Genomic DNA, 15,178 nt, shown 5'->3' with positions numbered 1-15,178 from the left:
CCCCAAATCCGAAATTATAAATCCAATCCAAATCCGAGATATGGTTAATTTCCAAATCCGAGATATGATTAATTTTGATTAATTTTGTTTAATTTGGAAAGTAAAAAACACAATAATATGTGAATATTTATTTTCAGATGAAGAAGCTTGGTTTTCAAAATATCGACGGTCTCGAGCCCGTAGAGGACATGGTAAAGATGCAACCAGATGGTATCTATGGCAAACTATACAGAGAGTTTATAGGTAATAACAATCCATCATCTATTCCGACAGGTAAGTTGAGACACACGAGACACTTTGATCAGCTCGTAATAGGCGGGAAATATTAGGCTTTTACCACTACCATAACTACACCGAAAAGTAGACCCACGTTAAAAGTGCTATTAGTTGACCTGTCTGGTCTTTAGTCTTTATTATGTGTGTTAAAGAAAATAGACAAAATATAGAACTTGAATTAATAATTCGTGATGCTTCTGGCGAGATGTCACAAGAAAATTAAATATTTTGATATTAATCCGCGATGTTAGAAGGTCCGCCGATTACGAGCTGATAAGTATACATGAATTCAAACATACTCATCTCTCAGGACACATTTCTTTATTAAACCCCAACCTAGGCTATTCATGTATTCTTAGAATGACCTTTGAATATCTTGGGTATGATACGTCATATTCCATGACTTGAGGTCATATAATGAAAGACAAAGATAAAAAGACTACTACTACTACTACTGTCAATCAAATTCTCTACGATCCTTGATTGGCTAATAGCGCGTATAAGGAAGGTCGATGCATCTGGCTGGTGCCGATCGGAGAAAAGGAATAGCAGTGAATGGCGAAAAATTACGTACTCTTACAAGGCAAAAAGCAACTTTTCTAACTTTTGAGATGGTTTGTATGTTTGATGGTGCAAAATTAACAATAAGGCGCCCGGTTTTACTGCCGTGTTCAGCAACTCATATCATCACGACACTTGTAAACAAACCGTGTTCTGAGTTTGATTGACAGATGACGTCAGACGCAAACTAGTCTTTTTATCTTGGTCTTTTATTATAGTTTGTGCAATTATTGTTAAATGGAGGTTATTGGCATGATTGGGGTAAATAGAAATATTATGTTGGCTCAAAGTAGGCTCTTTTAGGATGTGTCGTAATAAATTCACTTTGATTATGGACCAAAACACGGTAAACATCCGAAAACGTTATCTTGTGTCTCATCACAAACAAATCAATATTTCTAATACAGGTCGCCACATACATGTATAAATAACAGCTAGTGGAAAAATTTACTGACCATCCAGGATTTGAACTTGGGACCTGTAAATATTACTTCTTATTTTAAAAATTGAGTTAGGTTGAAATTCCCCTGGACAATTAACTTATTGCTAATTGTCTCGATGTAACCCCAATATGAAACTCGGGGAGCTGATCCTGGTTGCGAAGGTCAATTGTGGAATGTCTAGGGTGTGCGCGTGCGCTCTTGAAGCAGCAAATTCCCTGAGTTGTTGTTAAATGGTTTATGCAATTTGAATTTTAAACTCTGTATGATTTTCCGGTTTATTATAAATGTTAAATTTTAATGTAATTAAAGCACTTCGGGCTTAGTCTGTCACAGGGCATTTATGTACACCAATGGTCATTACAATAGCGCAAAAAGTAGAAATTCTAAGTAAAATTAAGGGCGTTGCTGTTGAGCAAATCACACATTATGGCTTTATATTAAATCCGCCTGTGGCTAGTTAAGTGGGTTGACCCAGGGTTTTTTCCCGTAATTTGATCTGACTACCAATAAATCTTATAAAACGATAAAATTCTTTAGCAATTATCCAATCTCAGCTTGCCAGAGAATACGTGAATCCTGGGTTTGTCCCCCGCAAGTCAATTTGATCGAAATTCCTTCCCACACTGATTAAACAAATTCATCAGGATCGGTAGAGTAAACTAGTAACCAAAGTTCGTAGTATATGATCCAAGTAAATGCACTTACTGTGTACGTTTCAACAACCACTGTTGTCTTTGTTAACACTTGATGAGGAGTGACTGCAATCTATTGACAACCAACGCTAGCGGGATTTCCAGCGTGAGTTTTTGGGTTGCCAGTAACTGTTGGTTTTCCTTCTTGGGATTTTTGTACCAGCTTACTCACATTTTTGATGAGTTCCTGCAACAGGGATCCAAAAAATCCCTCTAGCGTTAGTTGTCAGTAGATTGCAGTCACTCCTCATCAAGTGTTGACAAAGACAACAGTGACTGTTGAAACGTACACAGTAAATGCATTTACTTGGATCAGATACTACGAACTTTGGTTATTTAAAATAAGGAAATGGTTCGGGTGAGAAAGAATTTCGGTACAAACTGACAAATTTTAAGAAAACTCAGAATCCACGTGTGTCACATAGTTACTACCATACATTTATTTACACTGCTCTTTTTTTCTTTTTTTTTTTTTTGTATTGTTTCGTTTTGTTTCTTGTTTGTTGTTGTTGTTTGTTTGTTTGTTTGTTTTGTTGTTGTTGTTCATGTTGTTGTTTTGGCTTGTCGTTATGCATTAATAGGAAGCTATGATTGTGCTGTTATCGGTGCAGGCGTCTGCTCAGGTCATATTGAAGCCGACGCATTACCTGAGATATTCCGTGTCGTCAAACCCGGTAAACACATGTAAAAGACAATTAAACACCTCATAAAAAGAAGGTCCACACTTAAAGGGGCATTTCGCCTCATCCCCTACTTTTCTCAAAAAAAGTTGAGATTTTTATATCACTGGAATACTCTGGCTACATAATGTTTATGTACAAAATATTTCTTGCAGATTAATTCGTTTAGCAAAGATATCGCGAAATTTGAATTTCGTTCTGGTGCGCCAGAACGAAATTACAACGTATTGTCTATGGAGCAGTCTAATACACATAATCATGCATAACTCGCAAACGCAAAATCGGAATCAACTGACATTTTGGGAATATGCTTTTGTCGTGGATATGTACTGAAAAATGTCATAAAAAGAGGATGCTAGGATCACGAAATACTCCTTTAAGGGTATACGATGTATTGTTGGTCGAAGCTGCAAAAAAAAAGTAGTTCACAGCATCTTGCGAATTGTAGTGAGCTTTAGCAAAAATTGCATTGCTCAATTCATAGCGAGCGCGTAGAAGAATTTAAATATCACAGACATACTTTTATAGGTGCTGCGGTTCTTGAGTTATGTTGTAAAAAAGGCTGAAACAACAACACTTTTATAAAACGTACATAACTCATTAACAACAATAAATTAAGCAAGTTTTCAAAGTATATGATTTGTAGAATGACCTTCTTTTTTTTTTTGGCTGCTTTGACCAACAATACCTCGTAAAGTCCTCAAGTAATTAAAATGCGTTCAAATTGATGTGTATTTATGGTGAATATCAGCTGTAGTATGATATCACGTTTTATTTATATTAGCCATCCCAGCAAACACAAAAACATATTTAAAACGTTTTAAATAAATTATATTTTGGGTTTTGGTTTAGGTAAAAACGTTTTAATATCATTAAAATGTCGAGTTATATAAAGGTCATGAAATCGTTTTAAAAGGTTTTGTATGAAAACACACTACAACAATATTTTTAAAATGTTTTCGAAATGTCATTGTAAACTATTTTTGCAAACATATTTGGCCAAACATTTTATCAACACTTAAATAACATTATGTTAATATATTTGCACCATGCAAACACAGAAAATGTTCTTAAAATGTTTTTTACAAAACGTTTTAATAACATTTAAATGTCGGGTTATACAAAGGTCGTGAAAACATTTTTAAAACGTTATTGTAACTATTTTGGGCAAACATTTTTTTGCAAAATATTTTTTCAACCCCAAAATAACATTCTGCTTAGAATGGTTTGTACCAAGTTTTCAAAAATGTTTTTGGAATGTTATTAAAACGTTTTTATACCCTTTATTTAACCCGACATATAAATGTTTTCTGTAAAACATTTGTGTTTGCTGTGCAGTAAATTACCAACAAATGTTATTTAATGTTATGAAAACGTTTTATACCATTAATGTACCCTTTACATAACCCGACATTTAAACGTTTTCTGACAACCTTTTATAACCTTTTGCGAATGATGTCGAAAACGTTTTGTGTTTGCTGGGATACTTGTGTTTACATAATTTATGACAACTCAAATAATTGAGGATTCTTTTGTGTGAGGTGTTTATTTAAGATAGATATTTAGATAGATAGATAAATAAATAAATAAATAAATAAATAAATAAATAAATACCCAAGGAATGTATTTTTATATGAGCGGCCAATATGTTCATCTTCACATTTTTAATTCAACAGTGGGGGACTCAACACGAATTATTGGCATAAAAAATATATTGCTATATGTGCCGGACAACATTTTCTCATACGGATGGTCGAATAAATACGATCTTAGCGCATCTAATTATAATTACTGGAACATTCGTCCCCATTGCACTAAATGGACGTTCTGCAGCCTTTTGTGAAAAAAAAAAGACCAAATTTGTAAAAAGTAGTAGAGTTTCTTATTATAGCTTGAGAAGTTGAACACTTGTTGGGTCTGACAATATTTAGCAACATTTCATTTATGATTTTTCACATAAATATTGATTAAAATCAAGCATAAAAATTAATCCCATCACACCACGACTTTTAACAATTAAATATGTAAGTGCGTGTTTTTGATTGCTTGTGTGTTTGTTTTTACCTTCATATATAGGAGGCGTCATAACTTTCAATGTCGGCGATTATCGCTTCAGAGAGAAACAATTTGGACTAGTTTTGGAGACGATGCTACAACGATATCTGGAGAATGGTGTATTAGAAACTGTAATAAAGCAACGTACAATTTACATGTACAATTGTGATGACGGCAATGTTTATATTCTTAAAAAAAGCTCGAGCAAGATTATTTCAGAAGCATAATAGATACATTAAAAACTAGAGCGGTTCTCGGGTTGTTCGGTTTTCGGCATACCCGGTTGGTGGATAAGGTTGTTGGGTAATGATATAGTGGTAGTGGGTAAAATCTATGTGTGGTCGTTTTGTGATGTTCTGTTCAGAGCCCTGTGTGTGCGCAGTCTAGTCAGGATGGTCACCAGCCCCTTATGGCGACAGAATAAGCGCACGAAAAATATTGCCATATTAAAGCTAAAATGGTGAAGTATGTTGCAAAAGTGGAACAAAATCGCGTGAAGCGTATAAAAATGGGCACTTTTTAGACTAAAATGGCCAAATGTGAGGTTCATTTGGTCGGACGTCACAACACGGGTCACTAGCCCTGGAGGCACATCAACGATATTGGAGCACGTGAAAATGAAATATCACCTACAGAGTGCTAATATTCCTTACAAAGCATGGGTTTGAATAACGCGCCAAAGATTCGCAGAGGATGATAATAGATTGTTTGTCCTCCACCGCACTTGACTGACTCTCAATGCAGGTCATTTTTATCAACCTTTTAACCTTTCGTGCAAGGTATTGTGCCGGATGATCTTAAAATTGCCCGTGTTGTTCCCATTTACAAATCTGGTGATTCTACTTTATGTAACAATTATCGTCCAATTTCTGTTTTGCCCATATTTTCTAAAATTTTAGAAAAATTATTCACAAAAGATTATTTGGATTTCTTGATCGTCACAATTTACTTCAAAATTGTCAATTTGGATTTAGACATAACCACTCTTCTTACATGGCACTTCTCACTGCATATGATAAAATTGTTTCTGACCTAGATAAGAATTTTCATTCCATGGGAATCTTTTTGGACATCTCGAAGGCATTCGACACCATTGACCATAACATTCTCCTGTCCAAACTTAATCACTATGGGGTCAGAGGAAGTGCCTTTGAGTGGTTCAAGAATTACCTTTTGAACAGAACTCAGTATGTTGTCTTCAAAAATCATAAATCATCATTTCGTTCTGTATCATGTGGTGTGCCACAAGGCTCAGTGTTAGGTCCACTGCTTTTTATTATTTTCTTAAATGATATTGTATTCTCCTCTGACAAATTCAATTTTGTAACTTTTGCAGATGACACTAATGTCATCGTCTCACATCCAAGTCTGTCTGATCTAATTACTATTGTAAACACTGAGTTGGAAAATCTTTCTGTATGGTTTAAATGCAATAAGTTATCACTTAACATCGATAAGACTAATTTCATCATGTTTAAAAATAGACACAGTAATAGAAGGTATGGTGATGATCAACTTGATATTTGTATAAATGGTATTAAGGTTTCCAGAGTTGCCAATACTAAATTCCTTGGCGTTATCCTAGACGAATCATTAACTTGGTCTAAGCATACTTCTAACATTGTTAATATTCTTTCAAAATACTGTGGCATTTTATACCGTTTCAAAGAGTTTCTTCCTTGCAAAACGTTATTTTCTTTATATAACACTTTAGTGTTACCTCATATTTTGTATTGTAATTTGATTTGGGCAGATCAAAACAACAGCCATCTTAATACTGTTCACCTAAAACAAAAACGAATTATGAGAATCTGCTCAAATTCCCACTGGCTTGAACACACCCCGCCATTATTTAAAAAGTTCAATACTTTGACTATTCATGACATCCACAAATTAACGCTTGGTTTATTTATGTATAATTACTCTCACTGCAACCTTCCTGGTACTTTTTCAGATTACTTTGTTCAAAACAGATCCATTCACAATTATCCTACTCGCAATTCTTTACTGTATCGTCCTTATAATTTTAAATATGATTTAGCAAGGAACACTATCAGAAGACAGGGTCCTTTGCATTGGAATTCGATTGATCAGGAGTTGAACAATACTAAGTCAATACATGTTTTTAAGAAAGGGTTTAAGTTACATTTATTGTCTCGGTATTAATCATGTTAATATTATATTTTTCCAGTTGATCATTAATATGTGAATTATACTGCCATCACATGCCAGCAACACTCTGTTTGCACCTGTCTCGTCCTGTTTGTCTGCACTTTGTCCTGTCCACTGTTTGTAGCAAGTTTTTCATGTTACTGTGCATATTTATGAAATCTCAAGGTGGCCAATTTTAACGAGCTCTGCTCTCTTTTGGTTTTCCTACCAATGAACTGTTTTGTATATTTATCATGTTATGTATTTTCGGTGAAATAAATTGAACATTGAGCTTCCTATACCGTACAGTATATGTAACCTTGATAGTTCATAAGTCATAACATGAAATCTAGACTCCTGTACATTTTGTGTTTCCCTTTGTCAAGACGGATAATTTGAGATCATTTTCTTTGCGACTGGGGCATTTTTAAAATTTTACCCCTGTACAATAATTTTATGTTTGCCCTTTGACCTATTTGACTTATATTTTATTAATTAGGTATTCTAGAGATATATTATCAAAAAATGTTTTTCAATGTTATGAAAACGTTTTATACCCTTAAGGGTAGACGAGGTATTGTTGGTCGAAGCAACCTAAAATCGATTTTCATTATCTAGATCAATATATTATTGAAAAATAACACCTTGATGTTTTGCAAAAATTCATTCTACAAATCGTATACTTTGCAAACTTGCTTAATTTATTGTTGTTAATGAGTTATGTAATTTTTACAAAAGTGTTGTTGTTTCAGCCCTCTATACAACGTAACTCAAGAACCGCAGCACCTATAAAAGTATATCTGTGATATTTTAATTCTTCTACACGCTCGCTATGAATTGAGCAATGCAGTTTTTGCCAAAGTTCACTACCATTCGTAAGATGCTGTGAACTACCAAATCACAACAGTTTAAAATAATTAATAACCTTAATATACCCTTTATATAACCCGACATTTAAACGTTTTCTGACAACATTTTATAACCTTTTGCGAATGATGTCGAAAACGTTTTGTGTTTGCTGAGATATGACCATTGACTTTTTTGACTTCTTGGGACCTGAGGAAGGACTTTTTATAACTTGATTTGAAGCAATTTAAAATGTTATCCCCTTGTGTGACCTTTAACCTCAATGACTCAATTTGCTCAAGGGTGCCCGTCTGGCTCCCGGTGGATTCTGAATATACACCCGGTGTACACACCCCCTGGTTGATTTCGCGTCCTTTCTTACTCGTCATCTGAGGAAAGGCTTAACTTCACATCACAATTTCAGAACATTCACGACTTCCTTATAAATGGAGCAAAAATATAATCCATGGTGCCAACACGAAAAATGCATTTTTCTATTTTGATGTGGACGACAACCACGTTACCTTCCCTTAATTTACACGCTACCTCCCCAAAAATGCAATACCGTCGTCGGTGGAAAATGTTTTGGACCTCTATTCACGTCAAACGAGTTCGACGACAGAGGTCGCACTTCTAGTTGTCTATGTTTTTACCCCCAAACTATATATATGCAGAACAATGCCTTCTGGATTCTTATTGGTCATGCCCATTTCACAATCTTTACGCCTGTTGTCATGGTTGTATACTCCAGTAGATAGCGACGAGCAATAAACACGCACCAATGAACATGAATGTTACTTTGTTGGTCAGAAAGTACAATCGATATCATTGGATCAAATGTTGGACTTTGCAAACAAAAGGTCACCTGATTGCAGTATTATGCGACAGCCTATTGAATACTGTCACGGCCCATTTGGGCCTTTCAAACCTGCATCGAACGCAAATACCAAACAAAACATTGCCTGGGGCATGTGAATTTTTAGCTTGAATTAAAGTGTATCAACAGATACTGCGGAAAGTCATGAAAACTGACATGCATGTAATAATAATCATAAAGTTATGCCGTCAAGTGAATACACATAGATGGAACCATTTCAAGTCGGTATATGACCACTAGCTAACTAATTATGAGGACTCGGAGTTCCGCATTCTATTTGCATAGTCACGATCATGTCAGTGGGACTGATTATTCGGACTACATCATCAAATGAGTTCATATTTGCTTACGAAACTTGTATTCCAGAGAAGATGAACGTTTCTTGTACATGAACCTTGTTGTTGCAGATATAGGCCTATTATACACAGTCGTTATCCCCAAACTTTTGGCAAGCAATTCCGATCACAAACGTTTGTCAAAGATTCGTAAACGCCTGTAATCGTTCATCCTTTTCTTCATGGCTGTTTCTGTTATTAACTTACGCCCCTCTGAAAACAAGCACGAATTATCTCTTGAAAATGTCACCCATTTTATTGTCCAGTCTTCTCGGGAGTCTTTTAAAGTTCTAATCCGATTGATTTAACCGGCTTTCAAATTGTTATTTGCAGCTTGTCGTATCATCAGTTAGTAATGATCCCCGGTATGACGCTTAATCAGCAGTAGGCCTTCTACGTAGCCTATTTACCGTAGTCTCCTCCGCCGCCGGTTTGTGTGGAGTGAGCGGAATCAACTCGGCTGTGGGGGAGACTAGTGAAACAACTTTTAGGCATTAGTTAGCGCCCACTACAAAATGATTTGGAAGCAAAAACTAAGGACATCATCACAAAGCATTAGCTGATCTTTTTATGAGTTTGATTTAGATCAACTTATGATTTGTGATGTACAGGGGACGTTTTACTTCTAGGAACCCTAAACCTAGCGTCCTTTCACTCATGCATTCTGAGGAAAGGCTTAAACTTCACATCACAATCTCAGAAACACTCACAAGTTCTTATAAATGGAGTAAAAAGTACGAAAATATAATCCATGGTGTCAACACAAAAATGATTTTCCTGTCTCGAAATCGGCGACAATCACGCTGCCTCCCCTTAATGTTGACGCTACCTCCCCTTAAAATACGACACCGTCGATGAAATGTGTTTTGGCCCTCTATTCATGTCAAACGAGTTCGATGATAGAGGCTGCACTTCTAGTTGTCTATGTTTTTACCCCCAAATCAAATGGAGAATAATGCCTTCTGGATTCTGATTGGTCACACCCACTTCACTTCCTTTACGCTTGTTATATACTCCACTAGATAGCGACGAGCGATAAACAAATACTTATGAGCTAGAATGTTACTTTGTTGGCCTCATTGGATCAAATTTAGGACTTTGCAAAACATAAGTTCTTAGTATTGCAGTATTATGCAATAACCTATTGAATACTATCACAGCCCATTGAGCTGTTCATGCCTATAATACGGTGACGTAAACAAAACGTTGTCTGGGACAAGTGAATTTATAGCTTCAATGAAAAAATATTAAAATGTATCAACTGTTACTGCGACAAAGCTATTTCAATAGACATGCATGTAATTGTCCAGTGAATTACATGCATTACGTGAATTACATGCAGACGTCCGTCTCCTTGGACAAGTGGAAACTTTCTAAAACATCGAAAACAATGCAAACTCTAATATTTTGATTTTTTTTTTTTTTTTTTGCCAAAGGACAAAATTTGAATAAATGGTTAAAATCGGAACATTTTATCTGACCCCTCTATAAGTAGCCCAAAATTTAACATAAATTTTGATCTTTTTGGTTGTAACTCGGAACTGTCATTGGAGATTAAGACTGGGAAGTCTTAAATGATAGACCGTCATTTGTCTGTTGTAGTCCAATGACTGTGCACAAGTTGCTCTTACTTCACAATCACGTACTAGAGTACCACGACAATTTAGGTACATTGTAGCAAAATTGATCTAAAATTTGGAACTTTTGAATTTGCATTTTTCTTACATGACATACCTACCGTATTGTCTGTAATTTTTCCTAATGAGGGACGTTTATTGGAAATGAATTTTCAGTGACAAAAACTTTAAAATCGGGGTAAATTTCCTGATGGTGGTTCTGTAGAAAGGAGGGATTTATGATCGGTAGTAGGCTTAAGGTTATTTATTATTTTAAACTGTTATGATTTGGTAGTTCACAGCATCTTACGAATGGTAGTGAGCTTTGGCAAAAACTGTATTGCTCAATTCATAGCGAGTGTGTAGAAGAATTAAAATATCACAGTTATACTTTTATAGGTGCTGCGGTTCTTGAGTTACGTTGTAAAGAGGGCTGAAACAACAACACTTTTGTAAAACGTACATAACTCATTAACAACAATAAATTAAGCAAGTTTGCAAAGTATATGATTTGCAGAATGAACTTTTGCAAAACATCAAGGTGTTATTTTTCAATAATATATTGATCTAGATAATGAAATTCTTAGGTTGCTTCGACCAACAATACCTCGTCTACCCTTAACGGACATAAACACGTCGGACATATTTTTTGGACGTTATTTTATCGATTAATTAAGTATAACCTCTTACAAAAATCGATACGAAAAATCCGACGATGAAATACTAAACGCTAAATTATAAAGGCATAAAATCGATACGAACCAATCCGACAAAACCCCATAGACTTTAAACATGCCGTCGACGAGATACGAAACGGTCGAATAAAGACATAAAAATCGATACGAACATAACAATCAAATGATATGCCTATCACTGTTACACATGACCATTGTGATCTGCCTAGCTTTTATTAACCAATCAGTTATGTGTATTGTCAGCATGTGATGGCTATAAGCCAATTGCAAACACTGTTTATAAACGATGCAAAAATTCCTACACTGAACTGCAGTCTCACTGCGAGATTAATGAGCTAATAGTTCTTAGTCTTTGTCAAAGACCTCGCGATCCTAGGAGGCGAGCGGCGAAGCCGCGACAGCGAGCGCCGCAGGTGCGATGTCTTTGTGCATATACCATTTACTCTGTACAAGCATTGAATGTCAATCAAACGATGTCGTCATGGAAAGCCAAAAGTAGTACCGCCCTATTTTATTGAACACAACAAGTTCCAATAGCAGCCGATATCGATAAGAAATTACCATATTGATTTCTGTACATCATTAGCATAATAGTTCTGTAGAGAAAAAAGTGCCATTGAAAAAGTTTACGAGTGACATCGATCGCCTGAGTGAAGACAGAAAATTACAAAAGTTTTGATTTAAAATCTGTTTTTTGGAATGTTTTATCTTTGCGTGTGATAAAACTGAAATATGATACACTTGACTGCCGGCTGCCGGTCTTGCCAGCATCGTGGGTAGCATCTACCCATCGCTACAATGTTTCATACACCCACGAAAGCTGCTAGACCGGCAGCAGCCAGGGGTAATTCTGGACCAGAGCAGCCCGTTCAATCCAGGGCAATAGCGGGCCAGCGTCGCTGCATTATTTGCAATGGTCTTGTAGCCACTTCGTCTAAATATTACATTGTGGACCAGGAGAGTGTGCGAAGGAAAAGCAGGTTAAATTTGATATCTATATACATATCTCAGTGAAGTAGATAATGTTATTGAAGTCGGATTTTAAAACAAACTTTCTTTCGCCGTAGAAGCATGGGAAAAAACGGACTCGAGACGGGCACAACGAAAGCAGCAATTCAATGCAAATTTGAAATCAACAGCACCAGGCACCCCTAGACAAAGCCATGACGAAAGGCAGGTAAAAAGAATGGCCACGGAGAGACCCCATCCAAACCAGTGAAGAGGAAATCTGCAGCAAGATTATTTACATCCCCTTCCCTGTCCCAGACGTGCAACCCGCTGATGTAGGTGGACCATATCCCTGGGTGGACTTTCTCCGGCCCTATCTCGAGGGTATCCGCAGAAGACACGGCGAGTAGAGACATCGAGACAGCACGCAAGGCGACCAAAGATGCAGACAGGTCACAGACGCGACATGCTTTCAAATGTTGAGGTAAGCAAACTTTTCCTCATAAAGGTATAATTATTTCAAGGATTTATAGGCGCTACCGCCCAAAAGCAACACATTTTCATGTATAGTACAATTTTTTCACATTTTGCGCCCTTTTTTCTTTACTAATTCTTTTTGCCGTCCCTTCTTCTTCCGCCGCCCCTCTTTTTGCCGCCCCTTCTTCTTCCCGCCGCCCCTTCGATTTTGCCGCCCCCTGCTTTGACCCCTGGGGGCTGGCGCCCCCAAAGCCCCCCAAGTACGCGCCTGGTTTACATACTCAGACAAGTAGGTGTAAACAATCAAGAACAATGCCTCAAGTAGAATATGATAGATGGCGCTCTCACTACGGTGCTCTAGGCAAAGCCTTGTTGAAAGATAGTTCTTGTCATTTGGGGCAGGAATAGATAAAGGCATGAGATAATAGGGTATGAGATATTAGGAATTATTTCCTAGCCTCTTAACCACATGGTTGGTGGGTTACAACTTACAATAGCTATTCAAGACACAGGGTATGTACTGATGTAAGGGGTGGTGCAATAATTATGTGTACCCCTGGGGGTGAATTCTCAAAATGGTCTGCCAAAATCGCTTGCCCCCCCCTTGGCCGTGCCAAAAATCTTTACCCCCCTTCAACGTGCCAAAAACCTTTGCCCTCCCCCCCTTAGAAAAATCTTTGCCCCCCTCCCCTTACACATGCAAGATTTTGGGGAACCCGAATTTAAAACATTAAATTGTCTTATCATATAATGCGAGCGCAGCGAGCAGGAAATTTTGCATATTTGAATGTGTTCCTAATGCTTTCCTACGCCTTTTTAGGGCGTAATATAGAAACGGTGCCCAAAATATCTGTGCCAAAATTGCTTGCCCCCCCTTTCGACCTGCCAAAATCGCTTGACCCCCCCTTTTTGACCTGCCAAAAATCGCTTGACCCCCCCTTTTGACCTGCCAAAAAATGCTTGCCCCCCCTATAATTCACCACCCCGGAGGTACACATAATTATTGCACCACCCCTAAGGGATAAACTGTGCCATGCATGAGATGTGGGTGCAAGTGGCATTAACGTTCACTGCGTGAACAAAAATACCACGCTATATGCTAACCTTAATAATCTATAAAGATATCAAAAATTGAAGCTTAAATAAAAATTTAGTCCTTAATTAATTAATTCAGAGATGGTGTAAAAATGTGAAAATATTGTCAAGCGGGGGTTAGTAGAAGACGCCGCTAAAAAATATTGGATTTTTAGATGTTTTTCAATGCAGACACTATTTGGTGTACTGCGCCCATAATAATGATAATAGAGCAATTACGTTTGGTGTCAAGGCACAGTGCAAGGTTCATTTTGCCGTGCAGGTTGGCTGCTCGTGTGTTGGTGTAATTTTAGTGTGTTTGTGGCTGGCTGCACGTGTGTTGGTGTATTTTAATACTTAGCAGTGTATCGTATTTATCTACCAATTCTGTATTTCATTTCCTAATATAGATTTTATTTTTGACCTACAAGTCAAAATCTGTATTGGCATTTCGCGTAGACATATATTATTATAGGCTATAATTTCGTCGGTAGGTTTTGGTTCTATCAGATCATCTTTTACATTTCAACGACACAGAAAAAATGGATATTGCAGGGAAAGTATCGCTTGTTACAGGTGGAGCAAGTGGCATTGGGAAAGCTATGGTAGAAATAATGCTTCGGAAACAAGCAAAGGTAGGCTTATAATTACAATATGTCCATTTGACCTAAGATTATACATGTACGTAGGGTCTACCGTAAAAATTCGCCTAAATGTCGCTATGGGCTAACTTGACATAAAATAACAGTGCCCTCCCGTAAAATTCCCACCTGCAAATAAAGGCACGGAACCTTAATTTTAATTCTTGTTGGGATTTCAGAGGAGGGAGCTTTCTATTTTACCATGAAATTTACTCCAAGGCAAAGGAGCCCAAGTACAAGTGCGCCATTAGGCGAATCTTTACGGTATATATTTGACCTCACTTTTAGCTCTTCACAGCTATGTTAGCTCTTTTATAGAGTAAGAAATATGATATTGCCGGAAAAAAGTGCATGGGCCTGAGGCACAATATCAATTTTTTGTAGGCGATTAGGGTGTCTTTTAGACCCCCCCTCCCCTCGGAGTAGTAATGTAGGATGAGCATGTAAGCCTACATGGCATTGGGAAGGCTACGCATATGGTCGGAAAATAGATTTTGTTTCTAGAAAAGAGTATTAATGTAAAATTGTAAGTCATTGTGTAATTGACATTCACCCATAGTTATTTACAGAGTGGTGTTGTTATTTTAATAAGTTTGTTTGTGTGTTGTTTTGTGTCTAATAGGGAGTCTTCATTGTGGACGTAAACGAAGATGCAATGAAACAAACCCAGGTAGAATTCAATAACGAATATGGCGTCGATAAGGTCCATATCTGTAAATGCGATGTGACTTCTTACGAGCAAATGGAAGGTCAGTTTGGTCCAGTGGTTCTTGAACTTTGTCACAAGCGACTCTATTTTATTTGGCAAGAC

The 15,178-nt window shown here is 36.9% G+C and overlaps 2 protein-coding genes across 3 annotated transcripts in view; both read left to right on the top strand.

The window, feature by feature from the left end:
- The first annotated feature begins 141 nt into the window (after positions 1-141).
- LOC140137500 (uncharacterized) lies at positions 142-7,277 on the top strand. Of its 2 annotated transcripts, XR_011856851.1 has the most exons (4): positions 142-273; positions 2,554-2,646; positions 4,729-5,486; positions 7,151-7,277. XR_011856851.1 is itself a non-coding variant. In XM_072159216.1 (3 exons), the coding sequence occupies exons 1-3, from the start codon at positions 189-191 to the stop codon at positions 4,932-4,934; spliced, it is 384 nt and encodes a 127-aa protein (XP_072015317.1). In that variant the 5' UTR covers positions 142-188; the 3' UTR covers positions 4,935-7,179. The 2 variants fall into 2 exon arrangements, 1 of the variants encoding a protein (XP_072015317.1); XM_072159216.1 differs by having other exon boundaries at positions 4,729-7,179.
- Positions 7,278-13,997: 6,720 nt separating this feature from the next.
- Positions 13,998-15,178, top strand: part of LOC140137513 (15-hydroxyprostaglandin dehydrogenase [NAD(+)]-like) — a 7,371-nt gene continuing 6,190 nt past the window's right edge. The window contains exons 1-2 of the mRNA XM_072159228.1: positions 13,998-14,361; positions 14,990-15,116. Coding sequence (XP_072015329.1) covers positions 14,269-14,361; positions 14,990-15,116 — 220 coding nt within the window. The 5' untranslated portion in view covers positions 13,998-14,268. The remainder of the gene's footprint in view (positions 14,362-14,989; positions 15,117-15,178) is intronic.

Source organism: Amphiura filiformis, chromosome 17 (genome assembly GCF_039555335.1).
Source record: "Amphiura filiformis chromosome 17, Afil_fr2py, whole genome shotgun sequence".
NCBI lineage: Eukaryota > Metazoa > Echinodermata > Ophiuroidea > Amphilepidida > Amphiuridae > Amphiura > Amphiura filiformis.
The sequence above is the reverse complement of the archived record's forward strand: the minus strand, read 5'-3'. Positions and strand labels throughout refer to the sequence as shown.